The sequence below is a fragment of the Neofelis nebulosa genome, chromosome 6 (genome assembly GCF_028018385.1).
Source record: "Neofelis nebulosa isolate mNeoNeb1 chromosome 6, mNeoNeb1.pri, whole genome shotgun sequence".
Taxonomy (NCBI): domain Eukaryota; kingdom Metazoa; phylum Chordata; class Mammalia; order Carnivora; family Felidae; genus Neofelis; species Neofelis nebulosa.
This window is the reverse complement of record NC_080787.1, coordinates 38072597-38094868: the sequence shown is the minus strand read 5'-3', so window position 1 is coordinate 38094868 and position 22272 is coordinate 38072597. Positions and strand designations below refer to the sequence as shown.

The 22272-nt window shown below is 43.8% G+C and overlaps 2 protein-coding genes across 9 annotated transcripts in view; one reads left to right on the top strand and one right to left on the bottom strand.

Annotated features, from left to right (window-relative positions):
* Positions 1–1130, bottom strand: part of MAPK14 (mitogen-activated protein kinase 14) — a 74776-nt gene extending 73646 nt beyond the window's left edge. For 2 of the 6 annotated variants that reach the window (XR_009262935.1, XR_009262936.1), the window contains exon 1: positions 671–1122. Coding sequence is in view for 4 of the 6 variants with exons in the window: in XM_058733715.1 (XP_058589698.1) it covers positions 671–786 (116 nt within the window). In the remaining 2 variants the exon portion in view is untranslated. Of the gene's footprint in view, positions 1–670 lie in introns of all 6 variants that reach the window. The other 4 variants (XM_058733715.1, XM_058733716.1, XM_058733714.1 and 1 more) reach the window with 4 other exon arrangements.
* Positions 1131–1252: 122 nt separating this feature from the next.
* The window catches only part of SLC26A8 (solute carrier family 26 member 8), an 86098-nt gene continuing 65078 nt past the window's right edge, over positions 1253–22272 (top strand). Inside the window, exons 1-3 of one of the 3 annotated variants that reach the window (XM_058733703.1) lie at positions 1253–1571; positions 13644–13830; positions 20650–20789. In XM_058733703.1, the coding sequence (XP_058589686.1) occupies positions 13646–13830; positions 20650–20789 (325 nt within the window). In that variant the 5' untranslated portion in view covers positions 1253–1571; positions 13644–13645. Of the gene's footprint in view, positions 1572–3394; positions 3685–13643; positions 13831–20649; positions 20790–22272 lie in introns of those variants that run through there. The other 2 variants (XM_058733705.1, XM_058733704.1) reach the window with 2 other exon arrangements.

The following is a 22272-nucleotide window of genomic DNA, read 5'->3' as shown; positions in this document are numbered from 1 at the left end:
GCCGAATCGGAAACACACCACTCAAGCTGGCACTGGGCTCGCCGAGATAAAGTCGGTATTTCGGGCTCTATGGGTCGCTGCTGATTCAAGTGCGAATTGAAAAAGAATGCTTCTCAAAAGGAGATTTCGAAAGAGGTTTGCAAAAGAAGCCGGGACAGAACGCCCTTCGTCGTCAGTTTTGTTCAGACGACCGCGCTCTCCCGGTCGAGCTTTGCCCTTCTGCTTCTCCCCGCAGCTCCCTAGGGCTTGTCGTCTGCTTAGAGGGCACGCTCGGCGCCCAAAGCGGGAGCACCTCCGGAGAGGGTCTTTCTGCTCCATGCGGGCAGGGAGACCCCCGAAGAGACACCCCCGCCTCCAGGCCAGCCCCCGGAACAGAACCCCACCCCCCACCCCCAGCAGACAGGCGCAGGGTGCGAGCCAGGGCCGAGCTCCGGCACCACCGCCCGCCGAAGACCTGCATCTTGCACACAACTGACCACCTACCTGGGGGTGCAGAGTGAGGGGTGCAAGGGGTACAAGGAGTGCAGGACAAGGGTCGAAGGGCAGCGATGCCCTCCCCCAAGGAAAATTCCTGCCGCTTGGTGCATCGCTGAGCTGTGGGGGCAGGCCTGGCTCTGGGGCATTGAGGGCCACCCAGCCCCACCGCAGCCCCAGGCCGGGTGACACTCACCACACGGAGCCATAGGCACCGGAGCCCACCGGGGACAGGTTCTGGTAACGCTCCGGCACCTCCCAGATTGTCTTGTTCAGCTCCTGCCGGTAGAACGTGGGCCTCTCCTGAGACATCTTCCAGCGGCGGCCGCGGGGCTAGGAGGTGGCCCTAAGGGGCCCCGCCTGCGCCCGCACCGGCTCCCCGGCCCTCGTCGCCCGCCTGGCCGGGCGGGGGACCCGGCGCTGGCAGGCGGCGCAGGTGCTGCAGACGCGACCCCGCCGAGTCCCGCGCCCGCGCGGCCCCTGTCAGCCGCAGCTGCTGGAAGCGCCTCAGCGACGGGGAGCGAGCCCGGCTGAGGGCAAGGACACGCTCCGGGGCTCGAGGCTGCGACCACCACGCTCCCCCTGCACCCTCTCCCCCACCGGGCCGACTCTAGACTGCGCCGCGGGAGTACCGCTCCAGCTGCAGCGCCCACTGAGGTTCCAGTGGTCGCGGTTCCAGAGCCAGCGAACAGGAGCCTCTGGCCGTAATCTCGCGAGAACAGCTCCCGGGACTCTCAGCGAGTCGAGATTTTACCCAATATGGAACCCGCCCACGGGAGGGGGTTGACAACGGGAGAGGATGGGAGGAGTACTTCTCGCGAGAAAAGAGCAACAGCTGGCGACCAGAGGCAGGAACTCTCAGGGACTGTTCTTAAGGGCGCGAAGGCGGACCCGGGAAGGAGGGATAAGTGGGCAACACATGCCGCGTGCGCCCCACCGTGGTCACCGGGGCGAATGCCTGGCTCGGTGCTGGAGAGCGACAGTGACTAATAGGGTGTCGGCAAAAGAACCGAAAGATCTTTGAACTGCGGGTAGTCACCAACAGCCGAGCATCTGCTCAGTGGAACCCTTAATTTCCAAGAAATACATTTAAAAAGGTAGGTTCTGGCCAGAAAGCCGTTGTATTCCATCCGTTCAAGGACATATGGCTTATTCTTCGGAATTATGACGAAAACTGTCCCCAAAGCAAATATTAGCCCTGCATGAAGGCTGAGGTTTTTCCACTCTCTTAGTGGTTCTTAAACTTTTATGTGCAGAAGAATCATTTCGGGTGCTTAAAAATGCAGAGTCCCAGGACGCACAGGGAGTCTAAGAGTATAGGGTCGGTGAAGGCGCCAAGAATGCGCATCTTTACAATATGCCCCAGGCAGTTCTGATTCAGGAAAAGTCTCCGGTATCTCCCTTTGAGAAGGATTTCTGAAATCATTACTCTGAGGATTTGAAACCGAGCCCTGCTCTGAAGAGCTTCCAGCGAAGATGATTTTAAGCATTTGATTCACTCCTCTCAGATTAAGGAGTAACAAGGCAGAGATTACACTGTTTTATGGAAGTGTCGCATTAGGCAAGTCAATTGACCTTTCTTGACCCTAGTTCCAGTTTCTGCAAAAAAAAAAAAAAAAAATTCCTGCCTTACATTCCCATCTAACGGGGTCATTTGTAAAGCTGAACAAGATAATAAAGTGTAAATGGGCAAGGTATTATAACCCCATACCTACCCCCCACTGTTACCATCCTATTCCTTTGTTAAAGTTTGTTCCAATCTCTCTTAGAAATAACTAGATCCAATCCAGGACACTTCTCAACACTTCCCATGATTATTCTCTTTGGTGTTATGCTTCCCTTGGAGTGCTCAGATTTTGCTTATGCTTGTCACAGCATCTAGCACAGTGCCTAGAACATAACAGGTACCTCATAAATATTTATTGAACAAATTATGAATAATGAGCATGATCTCCCTTAGGAGGTGGTGCAGGATCCTTAGTTCTCCTCAAAGAAAACAAAAACAAAAACCAGAGTCGTGGATGATTTGTGGAAAGCCTTTCTTGGGGGGGGGGGGGGGAATCAGTGTGGTTAAGCCTGGATTCTCTTGCCTAGGAGGACATGCTGCTTGAAAATGTCCCAAGACAACTTGCAGGTTAGGGAGCTCTCCGAGAAAGAATGAAGGCTGAAGGAGGAAATGAGAGCAAAAATGTCACTAAAAAAAAAATGGCAAGTGGGAGTGGAAAATCAAGGAGATGAATGGACGATGGAATCCTACGGAATTCATATAATTATCCAACAAATTGGGATGGTGAGGTGAGAGTGACTGAAAGGGTAAAGATTCAGGAGGCAATCCATTCACTCACTCCTTCAACAAATCTGTACTGAATGCCTCCTAGGTGCGGGGCACTTCCGATTAATGGGGATCCGCAAACATGCTGCCTACATGGAGTTTACAGTAACAGCAGGGCAATCATCCAATCGTTCAACACAAATTTATTGAGCACTTACTGCATCTACCACATTGTTTAGGCACGGATAATACAGCAGTTAATGAACGAGATGAAATTCCCCGCCCTTATGGGGGTGACAGTTTACAAAAAGGAATAGGTCCAGTGAATGATGCGTTACACACTAACACAGTAATCGAGTCAAGTCTAAAACTGCAAAGGGGCCAAGCAGGAATACAAGGCATAGTTAGAGATAGTGACAGGGACTGAGTAAACTTCAGAGGGTTAAAGGGCAGGGAGCAGAGCAAGAGACCTGGGCTGGAGAGTGTCCTTCCGTGGGAGGAGCCAGGCTAATGATGGCAGAGAGCTAGGGTTGGAGACCTGGGTGACCTTATAGCCTCAGTTTTCATTGTGTGTCTTACGACCTGACAAGGTCGTCGCGTGATTTAAGTGAATTACTGTGTGCGGCGTGCTGGGCACGAGGGCTGGCATCAAGAGGGCCCCCAATCAAGAGCAGTCAAACCCCAAAGCAAGTGGAGGCCTGGGTGGCACAGATTAAAGGGCTTCCCTGGCCCCAGGAGCCCCTGCTCGGGGCTCCGCACCGTAGCTGCCTTGCTCTCCTTCCTCGCCCCCCTCTCTGGTGCCCCGCCCGCCGGAACGCCCTCGGGTTCGGCCGCAACGGCTCGGGAACGGCCGGCGTCCGCGTCTACAGCGCCGCCAGCCAGGCCGCAGCGGCGTGGGACCTCAGCGTCCGCCCCCGCGTCCCCGCCGGGAGACCCAGGTGGAGCCGTGGCAGAGAGCCGCCCGGGGCCGGGGGCTGCAGGGTGGAGCCGGGCGCGGGCTTCCGGGTGCGGGGCACCAGCCCCGGTTGCCCTCCGAAGTCCCGGGGCGGGGGCTGCGTCAGTGGCCGGCAGGGCCCGGCGCGTCGCGGGCGCTCAGTGTTTGTGGCATGAATGAATGACGGTATCCCTGAGAGCTTATCTCTCAGAGGTATCTTCTCTGCTTGATGAAAGGCCGCCGAACCGCAAGGACAGGGGGCGATGCATGCGATTTGCAATCGGAGCCTTTCAGACTCTTTGGTCCGAGTTGCCAGAAGCCCCAGAGCTGAGCTGCAGCCTGATCCTCTCGCTACCACCGTCTGTCTCCTCCTGCGGCCCCACTGCCCAGGCGCGCCTTCTTCTTTCAGACCTCACCGCCCTGTTCATTTTATTCTTTCGGACTGCGCCCCCACTCCCACCTGCCATGGCTCCCTTCTCTTTCTCTCAACTCCTATTGATGTATCAGTGCCCCCCTGTGAAGCCTTCTCATCCTCACCCTGACAATGAGTTTCTCTCCAACACACCCCACTGGTCGCATCGAAGGTAGTTGTGTATGCTTTTGATGGCTGTCGACCCAGTCCTCAAGGCTCTTCATCCGCAGCCACCAGACAGCATAACTGAAGGATACTAAAAGCAGTGCACCCCGCTTGTGCCTTTGCTATATCCCAAATACATTCCCTATAAAAATGGAGGTAGTAACGGGCAAAGGGCTGTTGTTTCTGATGAAATTACAAATGCTTATTTGAAATTTTGGAAGTGGATATTACCTTACCATGATTATAGAGAATATAGGAAAGATGACAGTACGAGGTGAAAGATATTCTTGCAACTAAACTAAGGTTCAGGATTTCACATCTATCAATCAGGTTAATAGTCAGAAATTTGGGTTGCATTTAAGTTTTTTATTATTGGCCTTTAAAATACTTTCAACATATTATGTAAATGAATCAACAGATGGTTGATAGACAGGGGTAGTTTGGGGAATGCAGGGGCTAGGTCAAATGTGCCTTTTTTATTTTTTAATGTTTATTTTTTGAGACAGAGAGAGTGCAAGCGGGCAGGAGCAGAGAGAGGGGCAGAGCATCCAAAGCAGACTCTGTACTGACAGCAGCTAGCCCCATGTGGGACCCAAACTTGTGAACTGTGAGATCATAACCTGAGCGAAAGTCGGACATTCAACCGACTGAACCACTCAGGTATCCCAAAAGTGCCTGTTTTTTAAAAAACATTTTTAAAAATGTTTATTTGTTTTTGAAGGGGGAGAGAGAGAGAGAGAGAGAGAGAGAGAGAGAGAGAGAGAGAGAGAGAGCATGAGCGGGGGAGGGGCAGTGAGAGAGGGAGACACAGAACTTGAAGCAGGCTCCAGGCTCTGAGCGGTCAGCCCAGAGCCCGATGTGGGGCTTGAACTCATGAACTGTGAAATCATGACCTGAGCCAAAGTGGGACGCTTTATCGACTGAGCCACCCAGGTGCCCCGTTTTTAACATTTTTTTTGAGCTTATTTATTTTTGAAGGAGAGAGAGACAGTAAAAGTGCCTGTTTTTAACAATGCCCCCAAATTGAGCATGGGAAGACTAACCAAATAAATGATAAATAAATAATTGGCTACATTTACAGCAGTCCTCACACTTTATTGTGTAGCAGAATCACCTGGAGGTTTCTTAAACCAACTGCTGGCCCATCCGCAGAGTTTCTGATTAATTAGGTCTTGCTAGGTGGGACCTGAGAATTTGCATTTCTAACATGTTCCCAGATTATGCTGATGCTATTTGTGTGGGCACCAAGTGTGGGCTACACAGATGAAAATAATTTGTTGGTAGTGAAGCCAGATGCCCAGAATCACGTTTGTAGAAAAAGAAAATGAAACCCTAGGAACTTCAGACCCATAGTCCACCCACCTAAATATTTTGTCTGATGTCAAGAAGCATCAGGGAATTGTTTTCTAAGCAGACACTTAGCTTCAAGATTATGGGTGGAACTTAGCATGTTATTGATCACACCATGTGCAAAGACCCGTCACACTGATGCCCTCAGGAGTCAGCAACAGAGACCCCCTTTTGCGTTGTGTCTCAGCTGAAAGGTCATTCCCATCAGTGTACTTTGATAACTTTTTTCTGAAATGCACCACCTTCTCCACACCAAACTGCATCTGCCACTTGTAAATAGGAGCTTCTTATCATCAGAAGTGTCCTGCTAATGCATGAAAATCAACCAATAGGGTTCCTATGAAATCAAGAAAGACATAATGGAGCTGCACAAAGTCTAGAGATGACTGAAAAAAAAAAAAAACAATAAGGAATCATGTGTTTTATCTTTATCATGTGATGAGTTCTTTAAAGACAGCTTTCCTCCTGTCCCTCCTAACCAGCCTCCCTGTGGTCCCTCCCATGAGTGATGACTTTATTACTTTCCCCCTAAGCTACAGTAATAATAATGGTCTCCAACTGGACTTTCTGCCTCAGTCTCTTTCATTTCCAGCACTGTCCAATAGAACTTTCTGTGGTGATGGAAATGTTTTATACCCGCACTATTCATATTCAGTATGGTAGCCTCTGCCCCATGGGGTTGCTGAGCACTTGAACTGTAGCTAGTGCAACTGAAAAACTGAAGCTTTCATTTCATTTTATTTTAACTAAGTTAAATTTAAATAGCCACAGGTAGCCAGTGGCTACCATGCTGGATAGCATAGCTCTAGACCATACCACTGACACTTTGTCTTGCCAAAAAGCACTTCTCTGTGCATATTACTAGTCCTGCTCACTTTCTTTTTTGTCATGATAAGTGTACTCTTTGATCCCTATCACCAGTTTCACGCATCCCCACGACCCCCTCCCCTCTAGTAACCATCAGTTTTTTCTCTACAGTTAAAAATCTGTTTCTTGGTTTCTCTCTCTCTTTTTCCTTTGCTCATTTGTTTCCTAACTTCCACATATGAGTGAGATCATATGTCTTTCTCTGACTGACTTATTTGGCTTAGCATTATACTCTCTAGCTCCATCCATGTTGTTGCAAATAGCAAGATTTAATTATTTTTCATGGCTGAATATATATATATATATATATATATATATATATATATATATATATACACACACACACACACCACATATATATTTCATGGCTGCATACACACACACACACACACACACACACACACCACATCTTCATTCACTCATTCACCTATTGATGGATACTTGGGCTGCTTCAGTAGTTTGACTATTGCAAATAATGCTGCAATAAACAGTGGGGTGCATATATCCCTTTGAATTAGTGTTTTTGTATTTTGGGGAAATGCCCAGTAATGCAATAGTGGTTCTATTTTTAATGTTTTAAGGAACCTCCATACTGTTTCCATAGTGGCTGCACCAGTTTGCATTCCCACCAACATCCCTTTTTCTCCACATCCTTGCCAGCATTTGCTATTTCTTATGTTTTTGATTTTGGCCATTCTGACAGGTATGAGTGATATTTCATTGTGTTTTGATTTGCATTTCCCTGATATTAAGTGATGACAAAGATCTTTTCATGTGTCTGTGGGTCATCTGGATATTTTCTTTGGAGAAATGTCTGTTCATGTTTTCTGACCATTTTTAATTGTATTACTTATCTTTGGGGTATTGAGTTGTATCCCTTCTTTATATATTTCAGATACTAATCTTTTTTCAGATATGTGATTTGCAACTATCTTCTCCCATTCTGTAGGTTGCCTTTTAGTTTTGTTGATTGTTTCCTTCACTGTCCAGAAACTTTATTTTGATGTAGTCCCAATAATTGTTTTTGCTTTTATTTCCTTTGCCTCAGGAGGCATAGCTAGAAAAATGTTGCTACAGTCAATGTCAGAGAAATTACTGCCTGTGTTCTCTTCAAGGATTTTTATAGCTTCAAGTCTTGCATTTAGGTCTTTAATTCATTTTGAGGGTTTTTAAAAAAAAATGTTTATTTATTTATTTTGAGGGAAAGAGAGAGTGAGAGAGCATGTGTGTGAGTGGGGAGGGGCAGAGAGAGAAAGAGAGAGAGAATCCCAAGCAGCCTCTGCGCTGTCAGCACAGAGCCCTATGTGGGGCTCCAACACACGAACTGTGAGATCATGACCTGAATTGAAATCAAGAGTCAGATGCTTAACCGAGAGCCACCCAGGCACCCCTTGAGTTTATTTTTGTGTATGGTGTAAGAAAGCGTCCAGTTTCATTCTTTTGCATGTTGCTGTCCAGTTTTCCTGACACCATTTGTGGAAAAGACTTTTTCTCACTGTGTATTTATTCCTCCTTTGTCAAAGATTAATTGACCGTATAATTGGGGGTTTATTTCTGGGTTTTCTATTCTAGTGTATTGACCTTTGTGTCTGTTTTTGTGCCGGTACCATACAGTTTTGATTACTATCACTTTGTAATATAACTTGAAGCCTGGAATTGTTATACCTCTGGTTTTGTTTTTCTTATTCAAGATTGCTTTGTCTATTTGGTGTCTTTTGTGGTTCCATACAAATATTAAGATTGTTCTAATTCTGGGAAAAATGCTGTTTCAAATACTAAGTAGCTAAAAAATCCAGGTTCAACCCAGCATTTTAGGCCCTCCAGGAATAGGCCTCAACCTACCTTTTTGGGCTTGACACTGACTTTACTCCATCTACTAAATTACTTGCTTTATATTATCTCTGTAATTTTATCTTATTTTCTTCCTGAAATACCTGATTCTTCTCCCTGCCCCCAGTTTAGACAGTGCAGAGCTCAAATCATACCCCCCCTCCCCTAGGAGACCTTTCTCATCCCCCTAGGTTGGAATTATTAACCCCACTCTGTAGGTCACATGGTATTTGGATGTAGCATTTTTTGGAGCCAGAAAGATGGAGTTCAGGTTCTGGTTCTGCTATTTGACTCTGAGAAACTCAAACTAAACTCATCAGTAAAATGGGTACAATCAGTATCAGGAAAATAGTACCTCTCTTGAGAGGATGTGTGTGAAGAACCTGCCAAATAGCAGGGCAGCAATAAATGTTAATACCTGTCTTTCCCACTTCTAAACTCTTATAGCACTATATTTTGGGATTTTTATTCTACTAAACTACAGAGTCTTTGTTCTTTTGTATCCCCAGAGCACCTAGCATTCAGCAAATGTTTGTGGGATACTAAATTAATTGACCACAGATGAAATAGTAGGTGAATTCTTAAGTCACAAATGAAGGCCAAGAGAGACACCTGGGTGGCTCAGTCGGTTAAGTGTACGACTTCAGCTCAGGTCATGATCTCATGGTTCGTGAGTTCAAGCCCTGCATCAGGCTCCATGCTGACGGCCTAGAGCCTGCTTCAGATTCTGTGTCTCCCTCTCACTCTCTGCCCCTCCCCTGCTTGTTCTCTCTCTCTCTCTCTCTCTCTCTCTCTCTCTCTCAAAAATAAATGAACATTAAAAAATGTTTTAAATAAAGGAAGGCCAAGAGTACATATGGTAGAAATTTATAAAATTGTGAAAATAAAAGCAGACAGACCTATCCAAACTTAGTCTGGTAGATGGGGGCTACCTCTCAAAATATCAGTGATGTAGATTGAAGACAATAAAATGAAATTTTACTTTCTGTAAGTGAACTAGTGGGATACAATACCTCCAAAGGGTGTGACAACAGAAAATGTATATACTTTAGCGTGGAAAGAGAGAGAAATTCTTGGGGGGAAAAGCTCTTGGTGCAAAGGTCACACTCTGATGGTCCATTGGCTGATTTCTGGCCTGCAGAGGTATTTTGTTCAATGGGATATGTAAAGTGATGGACAACACTTCCAAGTCAGAAGACCTCAGATAAAAATCTGAGATAAAAAATTATGGCTTCTCTTGAAAAAGATCCAATCTGTGGGTACCTGGATGACTCAGTCGGTTAAGCATCTGACTTCGGTTCAGGTCATGATCTCACAGTTCCTGAGTTCCAGCCCCGAGTTGGGCTCTGTGCTGACAGCCTGGAGTCTGCTTCAGATTCGGTGTCTCCCTCTCTCTGCCCCTCCCTCTGCTCAGTCTCTCTCTCCTTCAAAAATAAATAAACATAAAAAATTTTTTTAGGGGCGCCTGGGTGGCTTAGTCGGTTACACAGCCGACTTTGGCTCAGGTCATGATCTCGCGGTCCGTGAGTTTGAGCCCCGTATTGGGCTCTGTGCTGACAGCTCAGAGCCTGGAGCCTGTTTCAGATTCTGTGTCTCCCTCTCTCTGACCCTCCCCCATTCATGCTCTGTCTCTCTCTGTCTCAAAAATAAATAAACGTTAAAAAATTTTAAAAAAAATTTTTTTAAATAAAGAAAGGAAGAAAAAGATCTGATCTGGTCATGCTGGGCCCCACGTGACCCATGCCAGCTGGAAATGAGTAGCCTTTGGTGCCTCTGTCAGCTCCAATGTCCCCCCACCCTACCCCCCACCCAGTACCTCGATGGGCATATATTGCCTGCTTCATGCCAACCCCACCTTAGTGCCATTTTCAGGAACAAAATGCTGGATTCAAGACCCTGGACCCAACCCAGGATGGCAGTTTTTATCATCTCATTATACTCAGCAGGTTACTGGGCTCTCTCATTTGCCAGGAACAGATACATTCCAGTAAAGGAAGCTTGTTGTAAGATTACATAGGAAGGGGCGCCTGGGTGGCTCAGCTTGTTAAGTGTCTGACTTCATCTCAGGTCATGACCTCACAGTTTGTAGCTTCGAGCCCTGCACTGGTCTCTCTACTGTCAGCAAAGAGCCTGCTTCAGATCCTCTGTCCCCACCCCTTCGTCCCCTCCCCCATTCACACTTTTTTTTTTCTCTTTCTCAAAACTAAACATTAAAAAAAATATTACATGGGAAAAGTAAGGAAGACTGAATGAATATTCCTACAGGTGGGGGAAAGAAAGGGAAAAATATTGCTTGTTTTAACGTACAGTTCTGTTTCTTTCTGTAAAAGACACAAATTACTAATTCTCTTTTGTTTTTTAATTTTTAATTTTTTTAAAATTTACATCCAAACTAGTTAGCATCTAGCGCAACAATGATTTCAGGAGTAGATTCCTTAGTGCCCCTTACCCATTTAGCCCATCCCCCCTGCCACAACCCCTCCAGTAACCCTCTGTTTGTTCTCCATATTTAAGAATCTATTATGTTTTGTCCCCCTCCCTGTTTTTATATTATTTTTGTTTCCCTTCCCCTATGTTATCTGTTTTGTCTCTTAAAGTCTTCATATGAGTGAATTAATATGGTTTGTGTCTTTCTCTGACTAATTTCACTTAGCATAATACCCTCCAGTTCCATCCACGTAGTTGCAAATGGAAAGATTTCATTCTTTTTGATTGCCGAATAATACTCCATTGTATATATATACCACATTTTCTTTATCCATTCATCCATTGATGGACATTTGGGCTCTTTCCATGCTTGGGCTATTGCTGATAGTGCTGCTATAAACATAAGGGTGCATGTGTCCCTTCGAAACAGCACACCTGTATCCCTTGGATAAATGCCTAGTAGTGCAATTGCCGGGTCGTAGGGTAGTTCTATTTTTAGTTTTTTGAGGAACCTCCATACTGTTTTCCAGAGTGGCTACACCAGCTTGCATTCCTACAAATTACTAATTCTCTTAAGTGATACATTGTAAAATACCTCTTCCATCCTCTTTTATATTCCCCAACCACATTCTCACTTTATTGAATTGTGATCTTTAATTCACAGGACTGGCTATACAACACACAACTGCTACCCAGTGCTTTGAAAGTAAAAATACAATATTGGACTATGGCCCAATCAGTTCACTTTTCAAAAATCTCGGTTTTATCACCTATAAAATGGGGATAACAGCAATATTAGGATTGTTGTGGAAATTACATGAAATAACTCGTGAAAAAATTGAGTGCAATGCTTGGTATATAGTAAGTGCTCTATAAATATTGGTGATGATGATGATGATGATAAATGAGCATTCTGAAGGAAAACAACATTGCCGACACATTAAACTTGTTTTCAGCTTCACCTATAAAAGAACTACTTGGGTAATCTACATATTTGGAGTATCTTATAGCTATGTGATATATGTGTGTGTGTGTGTGTGTGTGTGTATACACACTTTTCCATATTTATGTGGGAAGCAATTTAGAGTTTATGCTTTTTTTATTATTCAAAAACATAGATGATCAAGAATGACTGGGGCACCTGTGTGACTCAGTCAGTTGAGCATCTGACTGTTGATTTCAGCTCAGGTCATGATCTCATGGATCATGGGTTCAAGCCCCATGTCAAGTTTTGCACTGACAGTGGGGAGCCTGCTTGGAATTCTCTCTCTCTCTCTCTCTCTCTCTCTCTTCTCTCGATTTGTCTGTCTCTCTCTCTCTCTCAAAATAAATAAATAAAAACTTAAACAAGACTGTACTTTCTTCCACAAATGAATCTATAGCTATCCTCAGTAACTCCTCCTTCTCATTTTCTTTTTTTTTTTTTATATTTGTTTTTGAAAGAGAGAGACGGAAGGAGAGAGAGGGAAGGAGAGGGAGAGAGAGGGAGAGAGTGCAAGCACAGGAGGGGCAGAGAGAGAGGGAGATAGAGAACCCCAAGCAGGTTCCAGACTGTCAGCACAGAGATGGACACGGGGCTTGAACTCATGAACCGTGAGATCATAGTCTGAGCCAAAAATCAAGAGTCAGACGCTTAACTGACTGAGCCAATCAGGGGTCCCTCCTCATTTTCTTAAAAGAGCAGGATGATATAGATTTGGTTTTTAAGTTTTTATTATTTATTTTTGAGAGAAAGGGGTGGGGGGCGGGCAGAGAGAGAGGGGGACAGAGGATCTGAAGTTGGCTCTGCACAGACAGCAGAGAGCCCAATGCCAGGCTCAAACTCATGAATTGTAAGATCATGTCCCAAGAGCCAAAGGCACATACTTAACCCACTAGGCCACCCAGGTGCCCCAGGATGATATAGATTTTTAAAGTTTACTGTGACCCTTTGAGACTGTGTGTTCCAACCATGTTATTTTATGCATGAAACTGAAGGAAACTGAAACTCAGTTTCTGAGAAACTTAAGCCCAATCATACCATTAGTTAGAAAAACAGCCAAGGCTGGAACCCCAGTCTCCTGATACCCTGTGCAGTGTTTTTTCTGCTACACTGTGGTGCCACTAACTGGGTACTTGACAATCATTTAAGAAATAGCAATCTTAAGTATCAGGCACTATTCTGGCACCTGTGGACACAACCATGAAAAAAGTCCTGCCTCTTGGGTTTAGACGAATGGACAAACATTGAATCAGGTCCTGACAAGTGCTATGAAGAAAAGGAAAGGATAAAGGGAAGATGTTGTATTGACCAGTTAATCTTTAGTATTTTTGGTGAGAATTGGAGGTGATACTGACTTTTACCTCTTAATCACTTCCCCACAACATAGCAACATAATTGAATGTAAAGAAAACTAGGCTTCCCAGCAAGACACTTGGGCTTTAGCCCCAATTCTAATTATTAGACAACCAAGGCTGTTTAACCTTCTGTGTTTCTCCATTTGGAAAATGAGATTAATTTTTTTTTTCAACGTTTTTTATTTATTTTTGGGACAGAGAGAGACAGAGCATGAATGGGGGAGGGGCAAAGAGAGAGGGAGACACAGAATCGGAAACAGGCTCCAGGCTCCGAGCCATCAGCCCAGAGCCTGACGCGGGGCTCGAACTCACGGACCGCGAGATCGTGACCTGGCTGAAGTCGGACGCTTAACCGACTGCGCCACCCAGGCACCCCGGAAAATGAGATTAATATATGCCTTGAATTTTTTTTATAGGGTGGTTTTGAGTATAAAATTGTATAAGAGAAAGTTTTGCAAAACAACATTGTTATGCAAATGTAAAATATCATTATATGGAAATTTTATTTCCATAAAAGTGTACTGAAAATCTAGATTTTTAAATTTTTTTTTTTTTATCTCTTTCCACTCAACCAGAAATGATGCAACCAGAGAAAGACTTCCAGGGTTTTGGCTCTAAACGTAAGCAAAATTCTTTTGCCTATGACGTCCAGCGAGATGTGTACAATGAAGAGACCTTTCAACAAGACCACAGAAGGAAGAGCATTTCCTCTGGGAACTTGGATATTGACATCACTACCTTCAGACACCACATCCAGTGCCGGTGGGTGTGTGGGGTCATTCAACTGCCTCCAAGCTGTCAGCACCAAAACTCTATTCCTCTGGTGATGACTTCTGTCTTCTTCCTCTGAACTCCTGTCATCAGGACCCTTAGTTTACTGTGCAATTTTTCTTCAGTCACTTGTTTGTGGTTTGTCTTGTAGCACCCTCTTGATTATAAATTTCTTGGGCATAAAGACCTTGGATGCCCCCCCACAACATCTAGGGATGATATTTAATAAATACATTGTTCGGTTAACCACTATTACCAGTTTCCTAACAAGAAGCAACTGGGATGGACTAATTAATGGTAGCAGAATGGGATCCTTCTAACCTCATAGCCAGTGGTGCCCACCAAGTCCTTGTAGTCATACAACATAGGACTTACCCCCCTGATACCCAGTGTGATTGTGTAGGTCCGAAGTTGAGGGGCTCTTAACCTGTTTTTGTGCTGCGAGCCTTTTAGCAATCTAGTAAAGCTTATGAACATCTTTTCAGAATAATTTTTTTTTTACTTTTAAAAATTGTGGTAAAACATGTATCACGTAAAATTGGCCGTTTTAACCCATTTGAAATGTACAAATCATGATGTTGTGCAACCATCACCACTGTTTTCAAAACTTTTTCATCATCCCAAACAGAAACTTTGCACCCATTAAGCAATAATTCCCCATTTCCCCCTCACCCTACCCCTTGGTAACCTCTCCTCTATGTTCCATCGCTGTGCCTCTTCTAGATATTTCCTTTTCTTATTTAAGTTTATTTTGAGACAGCGAGAGAGAGAACACCATCAGGGGAGGGGCAGAGACAGGGAAAGAGAGAGAGAGACTCCCAAGGAGGCTCTGCACTGTCAGCGCAGAGCCTGATGTGGGCTCGAACTCACAAACTGTGAGATCATGACCTGAGCTGAAATCAAGAGTCAGTTGCTTAACAGACTGAGCCACACAGGCCCCCTTGATATTTCATTTAAGTGTAATCACACAATTTTTGTCTTTCATGTCTGGTTTGTTTCACTTAACATAATGTTTTCAAAGTTTATCTATGCTGTAACCTGATCAGTACTTCATTTCATTTTATGGCTGATGATATCCCATTGTGTGTATATATCACATTTTGTTTATCTATTCATCTGTTGATGGACACTTGGGTTGTTTCCACTTTGGGGCTATTGTGAATAATGCTGCTGTGAATATTGGCATAGGAGTATCTGTTTGAGAACTTGTTGCCAATTCTTTGCCAATTCTTTAAGGTGTATACCTGAGAGTAGAATTGTTGGATCATATGGTGACTCTATGTTTAATTTTTTGAGAAACTACCAAACTTTTTCACAGTAGTACACCATTGTACATTCACACTGGCAATGTACAAGTGTTCCAATCGCTCTGTGTCCTTTTCAACTTGTGTTATTTTCCATTTTTTAAAAATACAGTCATCCTACTAGACATGAAGCGGTATCTCATTGTGGGGTTTTGTTTTGTTTTTTGAATTTTCCTGATAACTAAATGTGTTGAGCATCTCTTCATGTGCTTATTGGTCATTTGTATATCTTCTTTGAGGAAATGTCTATTTATTTCTTTTGCTCTTTTTAAAATTAGATTGCCTTTTTGTTGTTGAGTTGTAGTAGTTCTCTATATATCTTGGATATTAAACCCTTAGCAGATATATATTTTGCAAATGTTTTCTCCCATTTTGTGGATTGTCTTTCTGTGGATTGATAGTGTGTTTTGGTGCACAACAGTTTTTAATTTTAATGAAATCTGATTTATCTATTTTTTTGGTTTTGTTGCCTGTGATTTTTGTGTCATAGTTAAGAAACTATTGTGAAATCCAAGATTATGAAGATCTTCCTCTATCTTTTCTTCTAATAGTTTTATAGTTTTAGCTCTTAAATTTAGATTGTTTTCCATTTTGAGTTAATTTTGTATATGGTATAAAGTAAGGGCCCGACTTCATTCTTTCCATGTGGATATTCTGTTTTCCCAACACCTTTGTTGAAGAGACGACAGTTCTTTCCCCCACTGAATGATCTTGGCCAGAATTTTTTTTTTAACGTTTATTCATTATTGAGAGACAGAGAGACACAGAACATGAGCAGGGGAGGGGCCGAGAGATGGAGAGACACAGAATCTGAAGCAAGCTCCAGGCTCTGAGCTGTCACCACAGAGCCCGATTCAGGGCTCGAACTCACAAACAGCGAGATCATGACCTGAGCCAAAGTTGAACGCTCAACAGACTGAGCCACCCAGGCACCCCCAGAATATTTTTTAATGCATAAAATACATAGGATTATAAAGGAAACCAGTTGAAATACAGTTCTCAGAATAGAAAAAATACCACTATTATGTTATTTAATAATGTGGATCTAATAACTGCCATGATTTCAAAGTAGTGATGAAATAAATGATGTTTTATGATCTCTGCAGCAATTTTAATGTAATATGAAAATATTGTGATTTCTATTAGTGACAAAGTCCGGTTCTGCTGATACTATAGTGGTTTGCTGTCAATGTTCATAATTGAAGGAAATGCTAAATTTCAGTTAGGAGGTAATGAAAACAAAGATACAATTTTTCCTAAGTTCGTAAACCTCTACAAATTCTATCCATAGACCCCTTGTGGGTCCATAGACCTCAGGTTAAGGACCCTTTGTGACCTATATCATAATATTAGCCCTAATTATTCAAGTTGTTCTCACTCATACTTGGGATTTTCAGTCCCTCTCATCCCTTGATTTATCACTACTATTGGCATGTGTTGGGTGACAAAAAAGAAAGGCCTCCATGCAGCCCAATTGTAGACCTTCCTTATTGAGGCCTTCTCCTTTGTCCATATCCTGCCTTTTGCAAGTTGTAGTCTCGGAGACCCTCCCTAGTCCTACATCACTACTCTCATGTTCTTTGCTCCTGATGGGTCAGAGGTCATATGTCAAAGAAGGAGTTTGGGGGCACATTGGCTTTGTCTCTACAAAATAAGAGTCTTTTCCTGACTTATACTTCATCACAAAAATGTATGACCAAAGAGGCATGGGTGGCTCAGTCAGTTGAGGTCTTGCTTTCGGCTCAGGTCATGATCTCAGAGTTTGAGTTCAAGCTCCCCATTGAGCTCTGTGCTGACAGTGCAGCTGGCTTGCTCTCTTGCTCGCTCTCTCTTTCTCTCTCTCTCTCTCTCACACACACACAATAAATAAATAAACATTAAAAAAATTTTTTTAAATAAAAAATTTTTTTAAAAGTTTCAATCAAAGAAATTTCAGCCTAACTCCCCTCCACCTGCCCTATCCTTAGACACTTAAATCTGATCAATTCTGCCTCCCATGGGCTTTTGTCACAGTTCTTACTCCCTACTTCTAAAATGTACAGTTATATCCACTTCTGGATTTTAACGTGAAAGGTAGCACAGCTCCGTGGTTAAGAGCAAGACTCAGAGGCCAGATTGCCTGGTTTTGAATCCCAATTCTGCTGCTTCCCAACTGTGTGACATTAGGTAAGCTCTCCAACCCTACTTTGCCTCAGTTTCCTCATCTGTAAAAATGAGGATGATGCTTACGGCTACTTGATAAGGGGATTGTGAGGATTTAAAGAGTATTTGTAAGGCACCTACCAAATAGAAAACACTATATGGGTGGGGGTTTTTAGTTTTAAAAAAATCTTTGGGGGCGCCTGGGTGGCGCAGTCGGTTAAGCGTCCGACTTCAGCCAGGTCACGATCTCGCGGTCCGTGAGTTCGAGCCCCGCGTCAGGCTCTGGGCTGATGGCTCGGAGCCTGGAGCCTGTTTCCGATTCTGTGTCTCCCTCTCTCTCTGCCCCTCCCCCGTTCATGCTCTGTCTCTCTCTGTCCAAAAATAAATTAAAAACGTCGAAAAAAAAATTAAAAAAAAAATCTTTGAACTCTACCTCTTTTACAGAAAACCTCATCTCTTTCCTCATTTTCTCCCTTTTTATTAGCAACCACAAATACTCCCTTTGTTGTCAAGGGAGTGTGCTTTCACAATGACTCTTACATTCCTCACTTTAATGATGCCTTAAGTCAAATCCAGGTTCATGTTGAAATGCTTATACTGTTTCCCCCACTGGCTTTAATTCCTATTCCTCTAGCTCCTTCCTTGATTTTCTTTCAGTTTTAGAGCCTTGTCATTCGAGGTCCTCTGTATTTTTTTTTTCCATGCTAATGAGCTTTGATGACTCTGCCTGCAGTGGCTTGTCTTCTGCCAAGTGGCATATGGAGAGAAGGAGAGACTGGACCGGATGAAGAAACAAATTGTCCCAGTGACATGCTCTGCTCTCCCCTTTGGGGGCTCTAATTGGAGAGAGCACACTGTGTGCACCTGCCTAACATCCAGGGACTCTCATAAAAATAGCAATGTGATGTTCCTTCCAAACCAATGGTCTTGTTCCTGGCTCCCAAACAGAATTCAATAGCTGTCAGTAGGAATTGTGGTGGTAATAGAGTGTACAGAACACGGAAGTAGAAATCAGAAGACCCGGTGGTTTATAGCCCCAGCTCTGCCCACACTACTGCGACCTTGGAAAAGTCACTTACACTTAGTTGGTCTTAATTACCTTAGGGAAAGTGAGGCTCATAGTTGTGGGAATCAAACATGTGAAATTCTTTCTAAGCACACATTTTAGCCTTGCATACACTAAAGTTATATTTGTTACTATAGTCAAATCTCAGCTATCCAACTATAGCGCACACATGGAAAACCTTCATACATTTTGCTTTCAGCCCACACTAAAATATAAGCAGCAAAAAGCAATTTAAAACTAAATTAGTTTTGGGGTGCCTGGGTGGCTCAGGTGGTTAAGCATCTGACTTCAGCTCAGGTCATGATCTCCTGGTTCATGAGTTAGAGCCCTGTGTCGGGCTCTGTGCTGACAGCTCAGAGCCTGGAGCCTGCTTCAGATTCTGTGTCCCCCTCTTTCTGTGTCCCTTCCCTGCTCACCCTCTGTCTGTCTCTCTCTCTCAAAAATAAATAAACTGGCTGATTGATTAGCTGAGTGACTGATTGATTTACAATGATTCTGCTGTTTTAGATGATCTAAGTATTAGGGGTGCCTGAGCGGCTCAGTTGGTTAACCATCTGACTCTTGAGCTCAGCTCGGGTCTTAGGGTCATGAGTTCAAGCCCTGTGTTGGGTTCTGGGCTGAGCGTGAAGCCTACTTTAGAAAAAGTATTTCCAGGGAGGTAGATTAATCAATTTATTTTAAAAATAAATAAAGGGCTCCTGGTGGCTCAGTCTGTTAAGCGTCTGACTCTTGATTTTAGCTCAGGTCATGATTTCATTGTTCCTGAGATCGAGCCCTGCATCAGGCTTGACACTGATGGTGCAGAGCCTACTTGGGATTCTCTTTTTCTTCTCTCTGTCCCTCCCCCACACTCTCTCCCTCTCTCTCAAAATAAATAAATAAACATCTAAAAATAAATAAGTAAAATAAAAGTTAAAGTGGGTTTTCTCAACCTCAGCATCATTAACATTTTGGACCAGAACATTGTTTCCTGTGGGGGGTTGTCCTATGCACTGAAAGATGTTTAGCAACATCCCTGGCCTCTACTCACTACCTACCAATAGCACCCCCCTCCCTGAGTTGTTGACAATAAAAAATGTCTCCAGACATTGCCAAATGACCCCTGAATGACAAAATTGTTTCTGATTGATGTCCACTAGGTTAAAGGATAATAAAGCTTTATTTTATTTATTTATTTTTTTAATTTTTTTTTTAACATTTATTTATTTTTGAGACAGAGAGAGACAGAGCATGAATGGGGAAGGGTCAGAGAGAGGGAGACACAGAATCTGAAACAGGCTCCAGGCTCTGAGCTTTGAGCACAGAGCCTGACGCGGGGCTCGAACCCACAGACCGTGAGATCATGACCTGAGCCGAAGTCGGCCGCTTAACCGACTGAGCCACCCAGGCGCCCCAATAAAGCTTTATTTTAATGCCTTTTCTTTACATAGCTAACTCCTAAAGCACAGGATTCCATCCACTACATTTTCTTCTTCTTCTTCTTCTTCTTCTTCTTCTTCTTCTTCTTCTTCTTCTTCTTTAATATTTACTTATTTTTGAGAGAGAGAGAGAGAGAGGTGGGGGAATAGGCAGGGAGAAAGGCAGACAGAGGATCTGAAGCAGGCTCTGTACTGACGGCACACAGGATGCAGGGCTTGAACTCACAAACCACGAGATCATGACCTCCATCAAAATCTGACACTTAACCAACTGAGCCACCCAGGTACCCCTCCATTGCCTATATTTTCTATAAATTTCGACATACTACAGATCAAAGCCAAATAGAGTTAATTTTCAGTAAAAAAAAAAAAAAAAGCATATGGAATGACACGGATATGTTAATTGCCCCTAGTTTCCATCAATATCACATCTCAAAACACTGTGCTTATCAAGAGAAAGCAATAACATTCCATTTTTCTACTAGAAAGTTTCTAGGTTTAATTCTTTCCAAACATCCTGTTTTGTATGCTAGACTATAAGGCTGAGTTCTTGTCATATGTATGGCATTTGGTTCCCAACCAGAGGCAATTTCGTCCCCGAGGGAACATTTGGCAATGTTTAGAGACTTTTTTTTGCTTGTCACGAGTTGGGGAGGGCATGCTATTGGCATCTGGTGGGTAGAGGCCCAAGGATGCTGCTAAACATCCTGCAGTGCACAGGACGGTCCCACAACAAAGAGTCATCTAGCCTGGCTGTCAGAACATCAATAGTGCTGACAAGAAACTCTGCTGTATGGGAAGAACGACGCACTGTGCCTTTTCTTGGCTATGCGGGCTTTTTCTTCGGAAAACCGAATCAAGTCTCTGTTCTTTCTCGCAGCTGCTCATGGCACAAGTTCCTAAGATGCATGCTAACGATCTTTCCCTTCCTGGAGTGGATGTGTTTGTACCGATTCAAGGATTGGCTTCTCGGAGACCTACTTGCCGGTATAAGTGTTGGCCTTGTGCAAGTTCCCCAAGGTAAGGAAGATACAAAGCCTTTTCACCCACAACCTATCAGGCCTTGTCTGCTTACCCAGATTAAACAATTTACTTTGCTAGGTGAATAGAAAAAAAAAAAATAGGTGAGTTCCACTCACATTATTATCATTTCTTCCCTTACCAGCCAGATTTCGAACTCTTCCAGCATGGTTCCAAAAGACTCAGTTTAGAGCTATAAATACCTTCCAGAGTATTTGCAATGCCCATTCAATGGTCATTTTTTTGTTTTGTTTTGTTTTGTTTTTTGTTTTGTTTTTGCTTGACTAGTTATTTCATGTTCACACAGCTACAATAGACCTCAGTGGGCATTAGTTTTTCTCAAGAAGGTGGAGGATAAGTATGGGAGCTATCTGGGTTTTAGAAGCCTCATTTCCCAAATAGAACCAACATCTCTTGTCATTCTCTTATCTGTTGCTTCCAGAGTCCCACAAATGGCATGCCCCATTACAAGAGTTACTGTGCTCCAAGAAGCCCAAAGCTAGGGATTCCCACGGGGTATTTATTGTTCTGGACCAGACTTCTTGGTCCAGGTATAGTAGACTAATTGGGCTCATTTTTACTGTAACCAGCATTAGCTGGGAACACAGCTGACATTCCACCATTACCAGGTTTCCAAAGAAACAACTGGAAAGTGAACCCAACATCAAATTTATCCACAGAGAAAGTGAAAAGATTGTATTCATTCTTTACTCAGAGTACCACGCAATTCCCTACATAGTATTGTTTAAATACTATTTCTCTATTTTTCTGGAGCCAGCCAGGTGGGATTGAATCCTGTGATCATACAGGTTGTGCAAAGCACAAAGAGGCCAAGCAAAGGAGCAAGTGGTAGGTACTGGACATCCAAATGTGGCACAAGGCTGATCATTGAAGAAAAGGGATCCCTTTTAATTAAAAAAAATTTTTTTAACATTTATTTATTTTTCAACGTTTTTTTATTTATTTTTTTATTTTTTTATTTTTTTTGGGGGACAGAGAGAGACAGAGCATGAACGGGGGAGGGGCAGAGAGAGAGGGAGACACAGAATCGGAAACAGGCTCCAGGCTCCGAGCCATCAGCCCAGAGCCTGAGGCGGGGCTCGAACTCACGGAGTGCGAGATCGTGACCTGGCTGAAGTCGGACGCTCAACCGACTGCGCCACCCAGGCACCCCTAACATTTATTTATTTTTGAGAGACAGAGCATGAGCAGGGGAGGGGCAGAGGGAGAGGGAGACACAGAATCCGAAGCAGGCTCCAGGCTCTGAGCTATCAGCACAGAGCCCGACACAGGGTTTGAACCCACGAACCGTGAGATCATGACCTGAGCTGAAGTCTGATGCTTAACTGACTGAGCCACCCAGGTGCCCCCCAAAGGGATCCCTTTTTAAATAATTAATTACCCTGCAGTAAAATTGACTTTTTTCCTTTTGGTGTTCAGTTCTATAAATTTAAACACATGTATGGATTTCTGTAACTACCAC